General features: G+C 36.9%; 1 protein-coding gene across 5 annotated transcripts in view; it reads right to left on the reverse strand.

Moving 5' to 3' along the window:
* Positions 1-271: 271 nt before the first annotated feature.
* The window catches only part of LOC138704413 (zinc finger CCCH domain-containing protein 13-like), a 124,607-nt gene continuing 103,953 nt past the window's right edge, over positions 272-20,925 (reverse strand). For 4 of the 5 annotated variants that reach the window (XM_069832264.1, XM_069832261.1, XM_069832262.1 and 1 more), the window contains one exon: positions 272-19,204. In XM_069832264.1, the coding sequence (XP_069688365.1) occupies positions 19,093-19,204 (112 nt within the window). In that variant the 3' untranslated portion in view covers positions 272-19,092. The remainder of the gene's footprint in view (positions 19,205-20,925) is intronic. The other variant, XR_011333343.1, reaches the window with a different exon arrangement.

A 20,925-nucleotide genomic window follows, 5' to 3' on the forward strand; every position in this document is an offset into this window, starting at 1 on the left:
ACTTTTAGAGTAGATGGAATTGGTGATAGCGAGGTGGTACTTGACGAGATGAGGCCCAAGATTCGCAATATATTATCTGGCATTCGCCTTACAGTTGGAAAAAACCTCGGGGGGAAAAAACCCCAACCAGATAATCAGCCCAAGCGGGAATCGAACCCAAACCTGAGTCCAGCTCTGGATCAGGAGACAAACACTCCTTGCAACTGAGCTACGTTAGAGGCTGACGGGGAATGAAGAACATGGGGTCGATAAAACACAAAGAAACAACAAATGCATTGAACGGAATCTATAATTCAAGTCCGAGACAAAATATAATAATCTGTGTAATTCAATGATGGAATATTTATCAGTTCATTCTTTGCAGTAAATCAAGACAGCAACTTGTGCAACATACAAAGAGTTTCTTTACACGTGGGTCTGTTAAGGCTCATTCACAATGAAAATTAAACATAACGTAAGCGTTAACTTAACGTTACGGTAAAATCAAGAAGTCATACCATCATTCACGATGGGAACATAAACATAACAGCAAACATACTTGGTAACCATGGAAACATAACAACACAGTCTAATATAGACAGTCGCGAAGCTTGAGGTGTTTTTTTGCAAATCTCGTGATAAAGCGCTCCAAGCGGTTAGCAACTAGAAACAATAGACTGTCCATGGTCGACTTTGGACTGTGTCGTATTTCTATCGAGTGCTAGCTCGTTGCGTATTTCACATTGATGCTTGTGAAATGTCCGTCATTGGTTATAATGAAAATGTTAATGGCTAAAATATAATAATTTGAATAATAATATGGGACAAGGAGGAGACGTTTGTAGTGGTATAAACTGTAGCAACAGTAAGAGAAAGAGGCCAGAGTTAACCTTTTTCCGATTTCCGAAAGATTCAGAAAGGTTCCTGGGTTTCCACAGGAATGCTGTGCAGAAACAAAACTGTTAATTTGAAGTTCTTTGTGACTGTTTGAATACATTTCACAATGAAATGTTTCAGTCTAACCGAAAGGACATTAGATACCGGTTAAAGTTCTGTCACTTAGGCTGCTAAATTTCCTGAGAAATAAAGGTTAAGTCTACTTTTTTTTCAGAGGATATATTTTTAATTGTAGCTATTAATTTTGTTATTATTTTTATGTGTTATTTTACTAAAGACGTAGAAAAATTAAGTTTGTTTTAATTAAATTTATTGATCACGTTTTATTTTCAATTCTGGTGGGATTATTATTGCTTAGGCCTACTTTTTTCTTCGAAGGATATGTTTTTAATTATAGCTGTTAATTTTGTTGTTATTTTTATTTGTTGCTTTACTAGAGACGTAGAAAAAGTCTGTTACAATAAAATTTATTGATCACGTTTTATTTCCAATTCTGGTGTGATTATTATTGCTTAACCTCATCCCACTTTGTTAACTACGTAAGCCTACACTACAAGTACCGGTACACGTAAGTTACTCCATTAATTCATATTTCCATTATTATTGTTGTAAAGAGAAATGCAAATTAATATTTATTGGTTTCATAGTTAATTATCGCTATAATCTTGAATGAGTGAAGCTATTATAGTAAATTTCAGTTCGTTTTTGCACAAACAAAAATTATATTAACTTATTTCTTGCAGGTATCTTCGAGTTTATGGTGGAATTTAATATGCATTCATTAAAATAATAAATTAACTTTATGCATTTAATATTTCAATAATGGAAGGAAGGTATTTTTTCCAAAAGAACACGACAACGAAAGTGTAACATATTTTTTCGGCTGCTAGGAGAGAGATCTGCGATGATGAGGCGATAGTAGCGATCCTAGTGGTGGGCAACTACCCATGTTTGCATTTTCACTACATATTGAGCTTCGCGACTGTATGTAGTAGACTGTGATAACAAGACGCCATTTTCTCATATTCTGTCGTATACTTCAGCGCTCCACGATTGTGTTCTGTTTACAAATCACGTAAGCATAAGCATGGAAGTTTGGAGTTTGCAAACTTTCATGTTAACGTATTACGGTAATGTTTATGTCAATGCTTATGTGAATCATTGTGAATGATCCCATTTGGTAGTCTGGGCGCAAACTTCTGTGTTCATGTTACGGTTATGTTTAATTTTCATTGTGGACGGGCCTTTGCAGTCTGGATGAGTGATCACTAGAGCCCAGATTTAAATGCATTAAAAATTAAGACTGGCAATTAATGTACCACTGTTACTCAAGAACCGACTTCTGACATCTCTAGTGTTAAATGTTATGTTTTATTTAACGACGCTCGCAACTGCAGAGGTTATATCAGCGTCGCCGGATGTGCCGGAATTTTGTCCCGCAGGAGTTCTTTTACATGCCAGTAAATCTACCGACATGAGCCTGTCACATTTAAGCACACTTAAATGCCATCGACCTGGCCCGGGATCGAACCCGCAACCTTGGGCATAGAAGGCCAGCGCTATACCAACTTGCCAACCAGGTCGACTTGACATCTCTAGTGAAGCACGTGGAAGGTACAGGGCCAGTGCGGCATTGAAAATAGCAGTGTTCCCCTCTCCTCCCCCGGAGGCGACAGGAAAAGATTTTGTATTCATTTCTGCTAAGCACTAAGTGTTTACAACATGATAACAACTGAACTAAGGATCTGTGTGGCAACACTTGTCCCCATTTGCCTTGTAATGCTCGAAAGGCAAGTAACAAATCCAGTTTCTGTCAGTTAGCCAATGAAGGCAGTGAGTAGAAGGGAATTACAGCTGCCAGAAGTCAGTTCTTCTGTTGCGAGGAAGTAGTGTCCCTTTGGAGGAATTTTAGGCTCGGTTCATAAGACTCCAAAATCTAACAACAAAGAACATAAGAACTGTAAAAGACATCAAGTGGTTAAGACCATTAAGGATACACTAAGGTGAAATTTCAATTTTCTTAACCATTTGAGCTATTTCGTAACAAGCTGTTTTTTACGGTGATGGGTTGTTAGCCCTTCGCCCAACCCCCAAGCTGGAGGACCACCCCTTATCGGTTGTCCACGACTGCTTATTCAATATATTCGCAGCTACCCTCCATATCTGGATTATCTAGTTCGATTAATTAAAATGTGTCTTAGTGAAAGTTACAGCAGAGTCCGTATAGGTCAGTTTCTGTCAGATGCGTTTCCAATTCACTGCGGGCTAAAGCAAGGAGATGCACTATCACCTTTACTTTTTAACTTTGCTCTAGAGTATGCCATTAGGAAAGTCCAGGATAACAGAGAGGGTTTGGAATTGAACGGGTTACATCAGCTGCTTGTCTATGCGGATGACGTGAATATGTTAGGAGAAAATCCACAAACGGTTAGGGAAAACAAGGAAATTTTACTGGAAGCAAGTAAAGAGATAGGTTTGGAAGTAAATCGCGAAAAGACAAAGTATATGATTATGTCTCGTGACCAGAATATTGTACGAAATGGAACTATAAAAATTGGAGATTTATCCTTCGAAGAGGTGGAAAAATTCAAATATCTTGGAGCAACAATAACAAATATAAATGATACTCGGGAGGAAATTAAACACAGAATAAATATGGGAAATGCCTGTTATTATTCGGTTGAGAAGCTTTTATCATCCAGTCTGCTGTCAAAAAATCTGAAAGTTAGAATTTATAAAACAGTTATATTACCGGTTGTTCTGTATGGTTGTGAAACTTGGACTCTCACTTTGAGAGAGGAACAGAGATTAAGGGTGTTTGAGAATAAGGTTCTTAGGAAAATATTTGGGGCTAAGAGGGATGAAGTTATAGGAGAATGGAGGAAGTTACACAATGCAGAGCTGCACGCATTGCATTCTTCACCTGACATAATTAGGAACATTAAATCCAGACGTTTGAGATGGGCAGGGCATGTTGCACGTATGGGTGAATCCAGAAATGCATATAGAGGCCGGAGGGAAAAAGACCTTTGGGGAGGCAGAGACATAGATGGGAAGATGATATTAAAATGGATTTGAGGGAGGTGGGATATGATGGTAGAGACTGGATTAATCTTGCTCAGGATAGGGACCAATGGTGGGCTTATGTGAGGGCGGCAATGAACCTCTGGGTTCCTTAAAAGCCAGTAAGTAAGTATTTGAGCTATATATTTGAAAATTTGTACCAATATTATGCTGCATATAAATAGCCTCTCAGAAGGTCTTAATTAAGGATATATCATATTCTAATTTTAATTAAAATTATTTATTTATAAACGTTATCTTTTGAGATTTTATATTACTATTGATATCAATGGTGCCTAATTATTACAATTTATTTTTGTAACAATATTCATCTTTATGCAAACCTGGCTTTCAGGCAGTAGCTCCCTGTAAAGCAGGTTTGAATAATTTCAAGGAAAAATTGTTCCAGAACCGGGTATCGATCCCGGGACCCTTCACTTAGTGCTCTCCCGACTGACAAGCAAACGTTCTGATGGAGGCAGATAAAAAAAGTTATATTTTTCTTCCACCATGTTAATAATGTCAAAAGAAGTGCTTATACAAATTTTGACCACTCGACCGCAATTATGAGGGCCATAAAAAAATAAGTTCGTCAGGGGCCGCTAACAGAAAAAAGACACAATTTCACTGAAACTCGATTAATATATTTCAGTATTATTTGTATTTATCCTGGTAATAATGAACAGTTTGACTCGTAGACATTTTGTTTTTTCAACATTAACTTCCCATGATTGTACGAGAAGATTCGAAGAGAACGGCAGTTACGTAGACTTTCAGCTCCCCCCTACTACCATTAATGCACAACACAATGTCAATACGGCGGTTGCTGTCGTCTGCGATACAACGAACTTTTCTGTTGATTTTCGAGTTCATCTTTTTTTCCGGTTATTATATGCTTATTTAAGTTGTGTTAACTCTCGCTAGTGGTTTTATATTTTATTTTATCCGTCTTAGTATTTATTTTATTATTGTAAATATTTTTGTTTTATCACTATTATTATTATTATTATTATTATTATTATTATTAATGAATTATTTTGTATTACAATCTTTGTATCATATCTGTCACGATTATTATTATTATTATTATTGTTACTATTATTATTATTATTATTATTATTATTGTTGTTGTTGTTGTTGTTACTATTATTTATATCATCAGCATTATTATTTGATCCCTGTAAAATTTATGTAGACTACTGGACTGTACCCGAGCACGAGCATTATGCTCATTTCGGGTATCTATTCATATGTATTCATTGGACAAATTTATTGGAACGGACACAGCAATTATTGAGGTATTTTTCAATATATTTTACAATGGATTTGAGACATTTCTCACATCATGGGATCGGCAGAGAGAACTGCAGACGCAGTCAAACACTGGTTCCAATCTGAAGCGGATGACTTCTACGACACAAAAATTGATCCCAAGATATGACATATGTCTCAAATCCAGTGGGGGATATGTTGACAAATAGCGCAACAATTGCTGTATCTGAAATTGTGCTTTTTCTACAAACGACACCAGGGAAAATCACTTTCTGGACGTCCTCGTAATTGCGGTCGAGTGGCCAAAATTTGTATAAGCACTTCTTTTGACATTATTAACATGATGGTAGAGAAAAAAAATTAACTTTTTTTATCTGCCCCCATCAGAACGTTTGCTTGTGAGCTTGAAATTATTCAAACCTGCTTTACAGGGAGCTACTACCTGAAAGCCAGATTTGTATAATACATTCGTTACTGGAGGTACGTTAACAGGAAGCCATAATTTAAGTCACACAGAATTATGTGCACTCAAAGTTAGGTTCTAGCATCTTGTCAGTCCATTTGAGTTGTGTGGATTTAAAGGAGAAATTGTGATGGTGTCGTGTATAGTTCCTGGGGTAGCTCAGTCGGAAGAGCATTCGTGTGCTAAGCGAAGAGTCCCGGGATCGATACCCGGCTCCGGAACAATTTTTCCTTGAAATTATTCAATATTCATCTTTAATCCAAAATATTGTTGCTATTAATTTCTGGATCGTGTCATCCTTAATTAAGGCCAGACTATTTATTTTTCTTTAAATCTCTCTCTGCTTAAGAAGACCTAGAAAAAAATTCATGTACATAGTAAGAAATTTAGAGAAGTAGCAGAATTTTTAGTGAAGCAATATCTAAGAAAAACGAATTACAGCATTCAGAGAGGAGCGGATGTTTAAAGGGCCATCCAGAGAGTGCAGCCTTCTAAAATGGTGCCTCCAGACAGCTGACTGAAAATTTATCGAGAGCTTTCCTCAGTGTATCCTTAGCAGTAATCAAAGTAAGATAACAATACTAGTATCTAAAAGGGACAGGGATGAAGAATGTATGTTTGTAAACTATACCCAAGTGAAAATAATGGTTCTAATGATCACTTACACCTGAGAACAGAACTGGTGCTTCAACCTTATACAATACTACATTACTGCACAGCAAAACACATATTATTAAAAGCGACAATGAAAGTATTCAAATTTATTTTCTGAGGAATTTATGGCACTTAAAAAACTTCACATTAATTATAAGCAATGACAAAATACCAAAATAAGGTATAACTACGAGGCGTGTTCTTAAAGTAAGTTCCGTTTTCAATTATAGCCATCGCATCGCTGCAATTATTTTGTGCATGCGTGTTTTCTTCTTCAGTCCTCAAGCAAGCTGTGCATGCAGTTCCAGAACTTCAGTCCGTGTGTGTGTGGTTAAGGCTGGTTCACAATAAACCGGGAACGAGAACCAGAATGAAAACGAGAAGCAGAGGACGTGAATATGAAAATTTTTGATTCACAATAAACCGAGAACGTAGACGACTATGCATATCGATATGCATGTCAATAACGATATGTAAAGTCGATATTACGCATTCTGATGTTATTTGTGTATAATTGACCAATGGCGTTCTCTCATGAGTACAAGGCAGCCAACATTAACACAGGTTAAACAACTTCGAAATTTCAACTGAAACATTTCATTAGGTACGGTACTATATAATATATGCCCATGCATCTTTATTATCACAACCTATTTTAAGTCTACCATAACGTAAAATAATTAGAGCAGAAACATTTGTAATAGAACAAAAATGAACACAACAGTAGTTATTGAATTGAAGCATGAATATGTAGTGTGTAATACAACCAATACAGTAATAAAATATGATTCACTTTCGATCGGTGTTCAAAGACGCAGCTATTGAAAGCCATGTATTCTCCTTCATTTTCTCATCTTTATACGAGGCTTATCATAAATGTGAGGATTTTCCTCAACACTCAATATTAGAGTCTCATCAAATAAAACTTGCTCCATGATGCACAGCACAGAACAAAATAATGCATAGGTTATGTCACGGTCTTCTTGCTACAAAATATACGACGACAAAATAGCTTTTAGATGGCAATAGAATGAATCTAGTGGGCTGTGATCGGAAACGTGAACGCCAAAGTTGAAACTTGGCCAACTCTCCGTTCCCGATCCTGGGCTCCGGCAAGCTTTTCGTTAATTGTGAATGCTCACATTTAAATGTACACATTTTAACCATTTTACCGTTTTCGTTTTCGTTCCGATTCTCGTTTCCGGTTTATTGTGAATCAGCCTTTAGTTGTGATCAGTTGAAATGTTTAAAGTGATCAAGCACCTCGCCGACTGTGAGATGCGCTCTGTTATCCGTTTCTTGAATGCGAGAAACATCAAACTGGCTGACATTCGTCAACTTTGTGAGGTGTATGGTGATGATGTCATTAGTGATGGAATGGTCAGAAGATGGCCACACACAGCTCGTGACACCCAAAATCTCATCTCGAAATTTGGCTGAAATAAATTAACCATCCCCCCTACAGCCTGGATTTGGCTCCGAGTGTCTTTCATCTCATCCTGCACCTCAACAAGTTCCTCGGTGGTCAAAAGTTTTGATGGCGACGATGAAGTGAAAACAGCAGTGCGGGAGTGGTTCGCATCGCAATTCTACAATGAGGGGATAGAAAGACTTGTGCCACGACTCGATAAATGCCTCAATAATGGTGGAGATTATGTTGAGAAGTAATTGAAGTGTGGGGAATACAATGCAACAAAAATGGTTTGTAAATATCTTCCCGTTTACTTACTACACCCTTTTGGAACTTACTTTAAGAACACGCCTCGTACTTAAGAGAAAAAAAAAAAGAGGGGTAGACCAAGAAAGAAGAATGATCTATGAGGAATATCAGCTGTAATACATTGAAGCTCTTCTTTGGTGAGGGACACAAATTCAGTTACAGATCTAATATGGAAAAATGTATAATATTGATTTGTTACGATAATTTAGACCAACAAAAATACGTTTATGGACATTTATAATGGTGCCATCTCTCGCGAAAATCGCTTGATTGCAGCCAATGACAGTGCTCCACTTGAAGTATAGCGTGTCAGTTAAATGTTACTTCAGTCAATTTAATGGTCCACTAACTTAAAAAACATTTATTATGTGACGATCTTCACAACTTTTCATATTTCGTGTAACCTAACCCAGAAACTGTTCTGGGAAGATCTTGTACATTGTAAGCAGAACAGTTTTCTTGTACAATTTCATGCCAATTGCAACACATCATGGAATAAAGAACTGATAGAGCTACACAGTTGAATTTTCAGGTCTAACTCTGGAAGAATGTTTTCCAAATCAATAGTGATAAACAACACATTCAAATTTTTGCAGGTATCTCGTCTGACCTTTTTCAGCTGGTTTTCATAATTAGATTTCACTATCTATCATAGCTCCCCATATTTTTTTTAAAATTATGGTTTATTTAACGACACTCACAACTGCAGAGGTTATATCAGCGTCACCGGATGTGCCGGAATTTTGTCCTACAAGAGTTCTTTTACATGCCAATAAATCTACTGACATGAGCCTGTAGCATTTAAACACACTTAAATGCCATCGACCTCAGCCAGGATCGAACCCGCAACCTCGAGCATAGAAGGCCAGCACAATACCAACTACACTATCGAGGGCGACAGCTCCCCATATTTTTCATCATTATGCTAGGTAGGTACTGGTCCTATACACTGGCCGAAATTTCATGAGAAAATTCTTTCTTCATGAGCATTTTGTAATATGAGTTCTAGACATCATCCCTTAGACCATGACACTACGGCATGGAACTATACAAAAGGAGAGAGCTGAGGGATTTATGCCACTCTTAGGCAAATGTTCGAAAACTTATAACTTTAATGTATACACGAAATTATAGAGTCTGACCCCTTTGGGATGACAAAAAATAAAATCACTATTGAAATCTATTATATTAGAAGTATTTCCTGACTAGAATGCAAATATAGAAGTGACAGTGGTTTCAACAAATCCCTATAATTTCCGGTTAGCACGTCTAGCCGCGAAACCAGGTGGCCCGGGTTCGATTCCCGGTCAGGACAAGTTACCTGGTTGAGGTTTCTTCCGGGGTTTTCCCTCAACCCAACATGAGCAAATGCTGGGTGTTGGACCCTGGACTCATTTCACCGGCATTATCACCTTCATCTCATTCAGACGCTAAATAACCAAAGCTGTTGATAAAGCATCATAAAATAACGTACTAAAAAAAAAACCCCTATAATTTCGTTAAACGTTAATGCTGTTCGTGATCATTATTGTGACCATGGTTGGGGTTTGAAATAAAAGTTTGATATTTCTTTTCATTTCTGTCTTCATACTCCCCGCATTTAAATCTAACAAGGCAGAGCCTTCTCGTTAACTACTTCATAATCGCTTCCTCATTCCATGAGGCCTAGTCTGCAGACAACAATGCAGTTGATAGTCGAAACGATTCACACATCAATATCACGCCAATGAGTTGTTTGAAACTGTAATGAATAATAATATGTCATTACAGAGAATTGGATTCATTTGGAAATTAATATTATAGTTAAGTACTTTAGAATTAAACTATGTTAAATTAACTATTTCTGTCTTTATACTCCCCGTATTTATTAAGAACTTCATTTGTGGACGATTAATAATTTTTTTTAATTAAAATTAATTTTAAAATTTCGTAAAGCTTTTACAAGTTAAAAACATTTCACGTGAATGTTTTTCAAATCCATCTGATACCGAAATCACAGATCTACAGCAATTGTTATAACACGGCCCTCTTGTATAAAGATATGAATCACTGAAATAAAAAAGCATCAAAATACGTTATTCATTTATTTATTAATAAGTCATCGTTATTGTTGGAATTGCCAATATAAACAGACGACATCCCAGATGGCTGGGTGGTTTCTTTCAGGAAATGCTGTGATGCACATAATCTCTTAAAATATAAAAACAAATGAAAATGAATCTGCGAACATAATAAAAGTATAGGTTGAGCATTCCATTTGATCAATGTTGTAGCAGAAGCATAATCTGAGTCATGAATGAACAAATGAATGAATTAATTAATGAATTCATTACAGGCTGCATCAACACAACTTCCACAAAGAGCAATGCTGTAATTTTCATTACAATTTTTCTCGAGTGGTACACAGAAATGTTCCACATAAAAAAATAAATAGAGAGGAAAGAACGAAGACTATGGATAGCAATAGCAGAAATCACAATATTTATTTTTAAAAGATTCTAATATAGGAGTATGCCTTCCTTGTGCTCCTTGAAGACGAAAAGAAAGATTTTGTTACCTTAATAAGGGCCAATGTTATTGAAAGCTGTCCACACCTGTGGAGTAACAGCTAGCGCGCTAGCCATGAAACCAGGTGGCCCGGGTTCGATTCCCGGTCGGGGCAAGTTACCTGGTTGAGGTTTTTTCTGGGGTTTTCCCTCAACCCAATACGAGCAAATGCTGGGTAACTTTCGGTGCTGGATCCCAGACTCATTTCACCGGCATTATCACTTTCATCTCATTCAGACGCTAAAATAACCTGAGCTAACCTAGTAAAATAAAAAAAAAAAATATTGAAAGCTATGGATTGTTATTGTGAATCAGAACTCTAAAAATCTTGGCACAGACAGTATTTGAATATGAAATTGAACATGTCTTAGGATCCCAGGTTCAAATCCTGGTACATCCACCTTGAATTTATATCTTGTGTTAGGCAAACCCACAGGCCATGCAACAGGGGTTTTTCCCAGGTACTCCAGTTTCCCTGTGACAACGTACAGAGGTGTGAAAATTATTAGAATAATCTTAATTTTAAAGGTTTTTTTAATAGTTCCTTCACAAATATTAATTGAATTGATGAATATTGGTATACATTACTATACTGATGTAGGATATATTTACTACTAACAATGCCGGAAAGCATTGTTGTACATTGGTATTTTTCTTATTTTACAATTGTTATGGGAATTCAGAAATTATTATATTATGTTGGCGGAATTGGAAACATAAAAAATTATATGTACAAAACAGATGTATACGTTCATTTGAACCTTCACAACAATGTAAACGCAAAGAACAATTTGTTTAAAGCATTTCTTAATTAATTTTTTATGTTTACAATTCCGCCAACATAATATAATAATTTCTGAATTCCCATAACAATTGTAAAATAAGAAAAATACCAATGTACAACAATGCTTTCCGGCATTGTTAGTAGTAAATATATCCTACATCAGTATAGTAATATATACCAATATTCATCAATTCAATTAATATTTGTGAAGGAACTATTAAAAAACCTTTAAAATTAAGATTATTCTAATAATTTTCACACCTCTGTAACAACTCTCTATCATCATCATCATCATCATCATCATCATCACCACCACCACCACCACTAACACCATCACCATCATTATCATTTCATCACGAGTGTAAAGTGAACCCACTGTCTGTGGTGCACTCTGGATAGTTTCTGATGAACTAAGTGGTCCATGCTTCTCAGCACTAGTGACATCTATGATCATGCTTGTAGAGTTGGAACGAATAACGACAAGTCAAGGGCCCTGTCACTGGAAGAAAAAAGAATAGTAGTTGTAGCAGTAGTTCTGTTCTCAGCAATCAGACATAAATAAACTGGGCCCACATGTAAGGAAAACCTGTATTAAGTTGCGAACACAGTCCTTCACTGAATTGTTTCCAATGATTTTATATCTAACATTTAGACCGTAACTTAAGCTGTTCTAGTATGATACAGTATAAAAGTACTATGTACACCACCATGTTGTCTTATTCAACATCTTCGAATACGAACTCTCACTGTTACAATCGTCCGGGATGTTTCTTCTTCGCCATATTCCACAATTCTTGGCAGAATTCTTCAGAACTGTTGCTACATTTTCAAAGAATGCTGGAACAAGTCACATCTACGTCCAACATGTTAACATTTATCCACAAGTTTTGAATTCATCAACCAAAACAAACGAACAAGACATATTCCCACTCAGAAGAATGAAAGAGACAGAAAATTCACACAGCAACTAGGTTAAGAGCTTCTTCCAGATACAGAAGCAATAGCTGCTCGTCATTCAGAAGGCATTTCATGCTATTATTTCCATTGTTGTGAAGTGCTTCACAGATCGAATTTTTTAATTGGTTATTTTGGTTAAAATAAGTAGTGAAACTGCAAGGCTCTACTGGAGAATACAATACGGAACTTTACATTTTTTGGTAGATTGAGAGTTTTCGTTAAGGCCGAGAATCAGTGACAGGTTAGGTTAAGTTAGAAGTTTGTTGAGGCTTTTGGTATGATGAAATGAAATGTTTTATTTAACGACGCTCACAACTGCAGAGGTTATATCAGCGTCGCCGGATGTGCTGGAATTTTGTCCCGCAGGAGTTCTTTTACATGCCAGTAAATCTACTGACATGAGCCTGTCACATTTAAGCACACTTAAATGCCATCGACCTGGCCCGGGATCGAACCCGCAACCTTGGGCATAGAAGGCCAGCGCTATACCAACTTGCCAACCAGGGCGACGGCTTTTGGTATGCCTTGCATATATAATTATATAACGTCATCGTCACCAACTTTTAGCGTATTCCGAATCTCACTGGACCGGTGGACAACAATGACGTCACGCTGCAGCAAAATAGGAACAAAACTGCTGGAAGGATCGATGGCTGTCATGGCGACTGTACAAGCTGTTGTCTGTGCTACGCTAGCAAAATTTTGCGAAATTTCCGTACTGCCATCTCGTTCAAAGAAAAGAGAGCATAAACAATTTATTTCTTGAACCGGTAGCAATAACTGGTCCGTTGACATGTTCGCTCATAAGCCATTAACATATTGTTTTTACGTTATGCTCATTACAAACAATACAGCAGAACACACCGCCATGACACAACAGTGCACGATGTCATTCGTCTGCTAATTCCCGCCCTGTGCAAGAACCAATCAGATTCACTGATGGCGGCTGATGGAGACTGCCACCACCTCTGCAAGCTGATGGCACCGGTGCAACACCGGTGGAGCATCAGTGATTCCATCGGTGAAATTCGGAACACCGTGATGCCATCAGATTGCTCAGCGCTTAGATTCGGAATACGCTGTTTGTTTCATCAGTAGGGTGTAATATGGATTTATTGTATTCTTCAGTAGTCCCAACTGCATAAAACAAGTGCAGCATAGAGTTTCATGAGTGGATGTCTCCCCCACATAGCCTTCAGACCATTGTACAGTGAAAACAAAGTAGATTATACTGTAACTGTCCTTGTCTATGTTATTAATTATACAGAGTGGTCCATAAGTCAGTTAACACTGCAGTCATTCATCTCTTCATTGACTAGCATAGTAGCCATGGGGTTGTATTGCTATTAGTAAGTGGTGACTATTAAAAAGCACTTGTAGACTTGGATTAGTGGACAAGTGCATGATGAATAGAAAGTTTCTACGAAAGAGTGTGTTTTTATACTTCAGAAATTGTTGGAAACATGACCACAATTACAGTGATGTTGTTCAGTTTGTGGAATGATTTACAAACACCACACCTCCACCTCGACAAGAGAAGAGTTTATTCAGTGGAAATTTGTGATGTGGAACATTTCAAGGAATGTATTCAGTCTGAATTCGAAAACCTACCTTGTCAAAATATTTTTGACATGATTTGTATTTTAGTATTGAAGATATATTATCTTTTTACTAAAAAAAAAGGAGGGCAATTTCTGAGCATATAAAGTAGATCACTAACATGTTGTTTGTAATAAATGTTATCTGCAATGACATCGCGTTCGTAAATGAAATCTATCAACAATAATAATTTGAAATACGGATATGGAGAAGAATGGAGCGTGTGAAATGGACAGACAGAATAAGAAATGAAGCTGTGTTGGAGAGAGTGGGTGAAGAAAGAATGATGCTGAAACTCAGCCGTCGCGAGAATGCGACTCGCGAGACAATGTGGCTCAAAGTGAGAGCTATGCATTTTCTCTTGCTTCTCACCTCCGCCAACCCCCACCCTCTCACTCACTGGAGTCAAACTCCATTCCATTTGTATTTGTCTCTGGCCTGCGTGTGGCAAATGTCTCTTTCGAAACCATGTACCTCTACAAAGACGAAAGTTCCAAGTAGGATGGGAGGACGTATTTTTTTGCTGTCAATATGATGAGAATATTAAATGTATGATTTGTTCACAAGTATTACGAGGAAAACGGTTGTATAACATAAAACGGCATTATACTACATGTTACTCATCAAACGTTAAAAGGTGAATTATTATTATTATTATTATATTATTATTATTATTATTATTATTATTATTATTATTATTATTATTATTATTATTTCGATCCTTTTTCAGCAGATGTACGAATAATGCGGTTAGCTCTTCAATTTGAACTCACAGATTTACAATGTGATGTTAAATGAAAGCTAGATGCAAGGACTTGACAAATGTTGAACTTTCAAATCTTTGGCAAAAAATAAATATCCGAAGCTTCGTTCTTTTGCTTGCTCTGTTGAAGCCATGTTCGCTACAACTTACGTTTGTGAAAAATTATTTTCAACAATGAAAATAGTAAAAACCAAATTTAGATCACGACTGACAGACAAATAGCTTTGTGATCAACTACGACTGGCAGTAAGTGACATAATTCCTGATTTTGAAACTCTGTCGCAGAGACATTCTGAAGACAGTTCATTTTAGGTTGTGATATTGTTCATTTATTGTTCATTTCTTTCTTCGTTACACGTACTAAACATTAGTTTGTAGCCTTGTACTGTATAAAATTATATTGAAGTGCTTGACGTAAGGAAAATGAAAATCCGTTAATAAGTCAGACAGTTGCTTCACTTCCCCTTCGGGTGTCCGCCTCCCTCCATAGGTGCTATGCACGTTGCAGGTTACACAGTGGCTCAGCGCATGATCACATTTTCGCCACGGCTGCTGAAACTGATCAGGAAGTGGAAAATGAATTGGTTGGGTCACTGGCCGAGAAGAAACTGCCTATTGAAGGATGCACTGGAAGGAATGGTGAACGGGAGAAGAGTTCGGGGCAGAAGAAGATATCAGATGATAGACGACATTAAGGTATCTGGATCATAATATGAGGAGACTAAGAGGAAGGCAGAAGAAAATAGGAAAGATTGGAAAATTTTTGGTTTGCAGTGAAAGACCTGCCCTTGGGCAGAACACTACGAATGGTCAATAATAATACCAGTTCCAAGGGATAGTGAATTGCATTTCATAACCTCTCATATTCAAATCCCATCCACACCTTCTTGTGGTGCAACATGTTTTTAACAAAAAAAGCTCTGGGGATCAAATTACAACAGTATAATTGTAAATGTTCCATAAAAAATGTAGGGAATGCCATTTCAGCATGATGACCTACCATGGCATGCATAAGATTCCCTAAGTGGTGAAAAAGGGATATGGTCAGTGGAGTTGCCTGAATTGTCCTGGCTAGATCCTATGGACCCGCTCACAAACGGCATGTATGGTCCTCCAAACAGTTTGGGGGTTGCATGTAGGTGATATAACCGTCAATAAAAATATGGTTTCTATATTAAAATGGTCTCGTGCAGTGGCGTTGCGGTCTAAGGCATCCTGCCTAGGACTCGCGTTACGCTGGTTTAAGTCCTCATGGGGGAAGAAATTTTCTCATGAAATTTCGGCCAGTGTATGGGACCGGTGCCCACCCAGCATCGTGATGCACTTGGGTAGCTACGATCGGTAGTGAAATCCGGTTGCGAAAACCAGCTATAACGGCTGGGGGGATCATCGTGCTAACCACACGATACCTCCATTCTGGTTGGATGATCGTCCATCTCTGCTTCGGCATGTGGGTGTGAGGCCAGCAGCTGGCTGGTCAGTCTAGGCCCTTCACGGGCTGTAGTGCCACGGATTATTATTATTATTATTATTATTATTATTATTATTATTATTATTATTATTATTATATTAAAATGGTTATACTTTTTGCTACATCGCTCTCTTATATTGAAGGGCAAGAGATTTAATGGCTTTATTGCCAAGAACTCAGCATTAGTTAACAAGAACAACAATAATACATTTTTGTCAACTGACTTATGGGACATCCTGTACTGTAATTCATAACTATCTGAAACAAATCCATTATTACCAGCAAAACATTTTAAACAAGAAAAGTAAAGAAATGTGCCTTTGTCATGATTAGGTTTGTAATGTTGGGGACTGTTTGGGTGTGTTACGGTGGTTTCAAGATGGCCATCTGTTCTCTAGCACGTGTAAACTGTATATTTTTTTTTTAGTAGGTTATTTTACGACGCTTTATCAACAGCTTAGGTTATTAAGCGTCTGAATGAGATGAAGGTGATAATGCCGGTGAAATGAGTCCGGGGTCCAACACCGAAAGTTACCCAGCATTTGCTCATATTGGGTTGAGGGAAAACCCCGGAAAAAACCTCAACCAGGTAACTTGCCCCGACTGGGAATCGAACTCGGGCCACCTGGTTTCACGGCTAGACGCGCTAACCGTTACTCCACAGGTGTGGACTGTAAACTGTATAGGTGCTGAATAATAATGCCGAAGGTTAAAGGTTCTCAGGTGCATATTTTCTGCAGCGGAATTTGGTGAGTGTTTTGAAGTGAATGACAGGAACATTACATGTGTAAATTATGTAATACAAACATACGAGGTGACAAGCAATATTATATATAGAGACACTGTAGCACAAGAAAAGAAAGGAGGGAACTCAAACCCACGAATAATTCTATGATAATTCTTCTGCACATAACGAAAGGTACGCAAAAATATGAAGAGTCCACTGCAAGAATGATGGATGTCATTTGGAATACATTTTGCAGGAGAAGCAATTGAAAGTTTGAAATGCTTAGTGCTCAAAGCTTAACTGTGATTTTCCGATCATTACTGGACAATGACTATCAGTGTTAATGCCATATAACTCTGTATGTACATTCTATATGTCTTAAGGGGAGAGGATGGTTTTTTTTTTAACTTTTTTCCTATTTGGTGTAAAATATTAATTTTTTTGTATGTAGAGAGCTCATAGCTGTGGCAACTCAACCAAACAAAAATATTTTGAAAAAAAAAAATATTTTGGGGCCCGAATTTGAAAAAAATATACCCAATGCAGGATTGTACTAAAACCGATATATCTAAACCGTTTTTAAAGATGGATTCAAACAGTTTTTTGCAATGTATTTGTAAAAGCATGTTCTACAAACTGTCTGTAACAGAATTTTGATATTAATCCCTACGTTTGTAAAATAAACAATTACAATTTAATAACAGTTTTCTGATTTCCTTTCTTGCAAACAAACGGACGTATTTTTTAAATGAAATCAGTTAACAAAATTCTGTTACAGAGAAAAATTTCCTAATAGTCTAAAGAATGTGTGTTCTAAATTTCATGCAAGTATCTTTAGCAGTTCATAAATTATAACCATTTTTGTCTGGCAATGTAGCAAAAAAAACTCAAGTTACTGGAAACCGATAAAAGCGGGCGTTTGATTTAAAAATCCATAGCGCGGGGAGTTTAAAAATGACGTCTCAACATCCGATAAGGGCACAAATACCCACAAAATGTTATGCAATGCATTCCACACATATCAAAGGGTATTTTAAAGAAAAAAAAAAAATTTTTGAAAATTTAATTTACCGGAAACAACAATAAAAGTGGGCAGTGATTTAAAAATCCATAACGCAGGAAGTTTAAAAATGGCGTCTCAACATCCGATAAGGGCACAAATACCCACAAAATGTTATGCCATGCATTCCACACATATCAAAGGGTATTTTAAAGAAAAAAAAAAATTTTTTGAAAATTTAATTTACCAGAAACAACAATAAAAGTGGGCAGTGATTTAAAAATCCATAACGCAGGAAGTTTAAAAATGGCGACTCAACATCCGATAAGGGCACAAATACCCACAAAATGTTATGCAATGCATTCCACACATATCAAAGGGTATTTTAAAGAAAAAAAAAAATTTTTTTGAAAATTTAATTTACCGGAAACAACAATAAAAGTGGGCAGTGATTTAAAAATCCATAACGCAGGAAGTTTAAAAATGGCGACTCAACATCCGATAAGGGCACAAATACCCGCAAAATGTTATGCTATGCATTCCATACATATCACAGAGTCTTTTAAAGAATTTTTTTTTTTTTTTGAAAATTTACTCATTTTTCACCAAAAAATACTATCCTCTCCCCTTAAGCTATTCATTGACAGTCTTGGTTCATTTTCGACAAGAAAGTGACATCCATCATTCTTGCAGTGGACTCTTCATATATCTTTGTAATGTTATGTAGCTTATATTTACTTTTAGAGCTGTCCAGATTTGTATATGTTCACCTTGTTATCCCCATAATCGATTGCAGAACCAAGTCAGTACCCTCATACTAGCTCACGTCCCCGGTCTATGTACCTGCTACTTGTATAATCAGTCCCCAACATTACCAGCCGGCTCAGCTGTGAGAGACATGATGCAGAATGATATGAAATCGATTATTGTCAGGCTCACTGACTATGTAATAGTTTTAGCCTAACAGAAAAAGAATTCTATAAATAAATATGTAAGCAACAGCAATGGAAATAGTATAGATAGTATAAAAATGCTTCTGAATGAACTTGTGAGCACAAAGTGAGGCCATTCCTCTCGATATTCCCGGCAAGTTGCAATTCATTTCGTCACTACTAACACAATCACTGCCGCAAGTCTTGAAATAAATAAATACAAAAGAAAATGCAGAGCAGAGCGAAACTAGAATGGGTTGCAGCCTACAGACTCCTCTCAAACAGCTGCACGCCCAGGCGGTACAGCTCTATGTCAGGCCCCGGCTGCTGGGTGTCCCCTGTCGTCTCCTTGACCGGCAGGTTGCACAGCTGGCGTCTGTCAACAGCAACAGGATTCCTGTTAGTTACAATCCTACTTATCAATGTTTACGCTGGAATCATTAGACCAACTATTCAGGCTGTAACTCTTCTGGGATCTCAGTTAGTAATGATATTTTGTAGAGGAAATTACTTACATAAAAAAAAGCCAAACTATAGTATATTAAAGATCAAAGTGCGAGTCAGATAGCAGATACTGCTGACGAAGGATTATGGAAACAGCTGGAAGTGTCTGAAGTCAGAAGCATACGGGCTATTCCATCTCAAATCGACCGAAATATAGAGAAAATTGACCTTGCAATTTTTAAATACAATGAAACTTTTTCTGTCCGTTGACAACTGTGATACAATGCTTTGTGCAAAGTTTGACGCATCAGAACTTCATAGTGTTTAAATTAAAAATATTTAAATTTATCGTATTTTCATAAAATTAGCAACTTTAAACTGTTGTGGCTCCGAAACCCTTTCACCCAATGATCAAAATCATGGTTTATTTTGATGCTGAGAAGTTAAAGTTTATATTGACATATAAACAGATTTTCTTACTTTTTATGGAAATGGAGAAATTTAGATTTTTCTTCATTAAGACGCCTTTGCCCACGAAAAAAATATTTTTAAAATATATGGTTAGATTCCGCATTGAAAGTACAAATAAACACATATTTTTTACTGATGATATGTTGATAAGAAAGTATTGAAAATATCAAATAAAGAAAATAAATAGTATGCGCGTGAACTAACCAGCTGACTGTGAGGCGAGAGCTAGTCGAGACAAGCAAGGCCAGGAGACAAACACGTGATGTTTCGTCTAGTAGAGCATAGCTGGGCTAACTTTATCACAAGTTTTCATAAACACAGGAGTAAAATGACGCCCAACACTCGCTTATCTTCAGCTCTCGGCCAGTGCGTGCGGTACTGCGCCGTTCAAGTCTAGGCGTGTGAAAATAATCTATTTAATACCCTCGAAACTTATTGCCGGGACACTAAGCAAACAATGCCGAATCCCTCTTAATAATGCCAGGTTTTTTCTCAATATTTTTTACAAATGATCAAAGAGCCTAAAAGCAAGTAAAATCAGATTATCTGTCTCTCTGTATACAATACAGTAGAAATAAGGATTACTTCTTATCATAACCTACCAAATGTCAGCTTCAAAATAAGCTCTCGATCAATGTTCTGCAGTAAATGGTTCCAGAGTTCTGAGCGCTGAAAGAAGCTTGTTTTTATAAAATACGCTAAATTTGTCACTCAACAATACGAAAACTGTTTAACTTTCGAAAGTATATTTTTGAAAATGCACTCTCCTCAGCAGCTTCTATAAATAGGGAAAAAATTAGAGTATAAAAAAAATGCGAGGCTTTTTACTGACCGATTTCATATGGAATAGCCCGTATGCAAGACAAACAGAAGAAATGAAGTAGACGACATGGTAAGAATCAGCAAAGAAATGAAGCTGCTACCAGATATTAGTAATTGTGAGGACAGAATAGATAGGGCTTTTAAGAGGGTACTAAAAGAGAGTGACAAAATGAAGGACAGAATATTAAGGACAGTGGAATTAGCAAGGAAGATAAGTGCTAAAAACTGAGTGCAAGAAAGACGAAGTGATACTAGAGTAAGAATCGAGATGAAAGTGTCAAGGCAGTGTCAGAAGAAAGTGTAAAGAGTATAGTAAGATAGACAAAGAAACAATAAATTAAAGACAACGAATATCTGAAG

Source organism: Periplaneta americana, chromosome 8 (genome assembly GCF_040183065.1).
Source record: "Periplaneta americana isolate PAMFEO1 chromosome 8, P.americana_PAMFEO1_priV1, whole genome shotgun sequence".
In the NCBI taxonomy this organism is placed as follows: Eukaryota; Metazoa; Arthropoda; class Insecta; order Blattodea; family Blattidae; genus Periplaneta; species Periplaneta americana.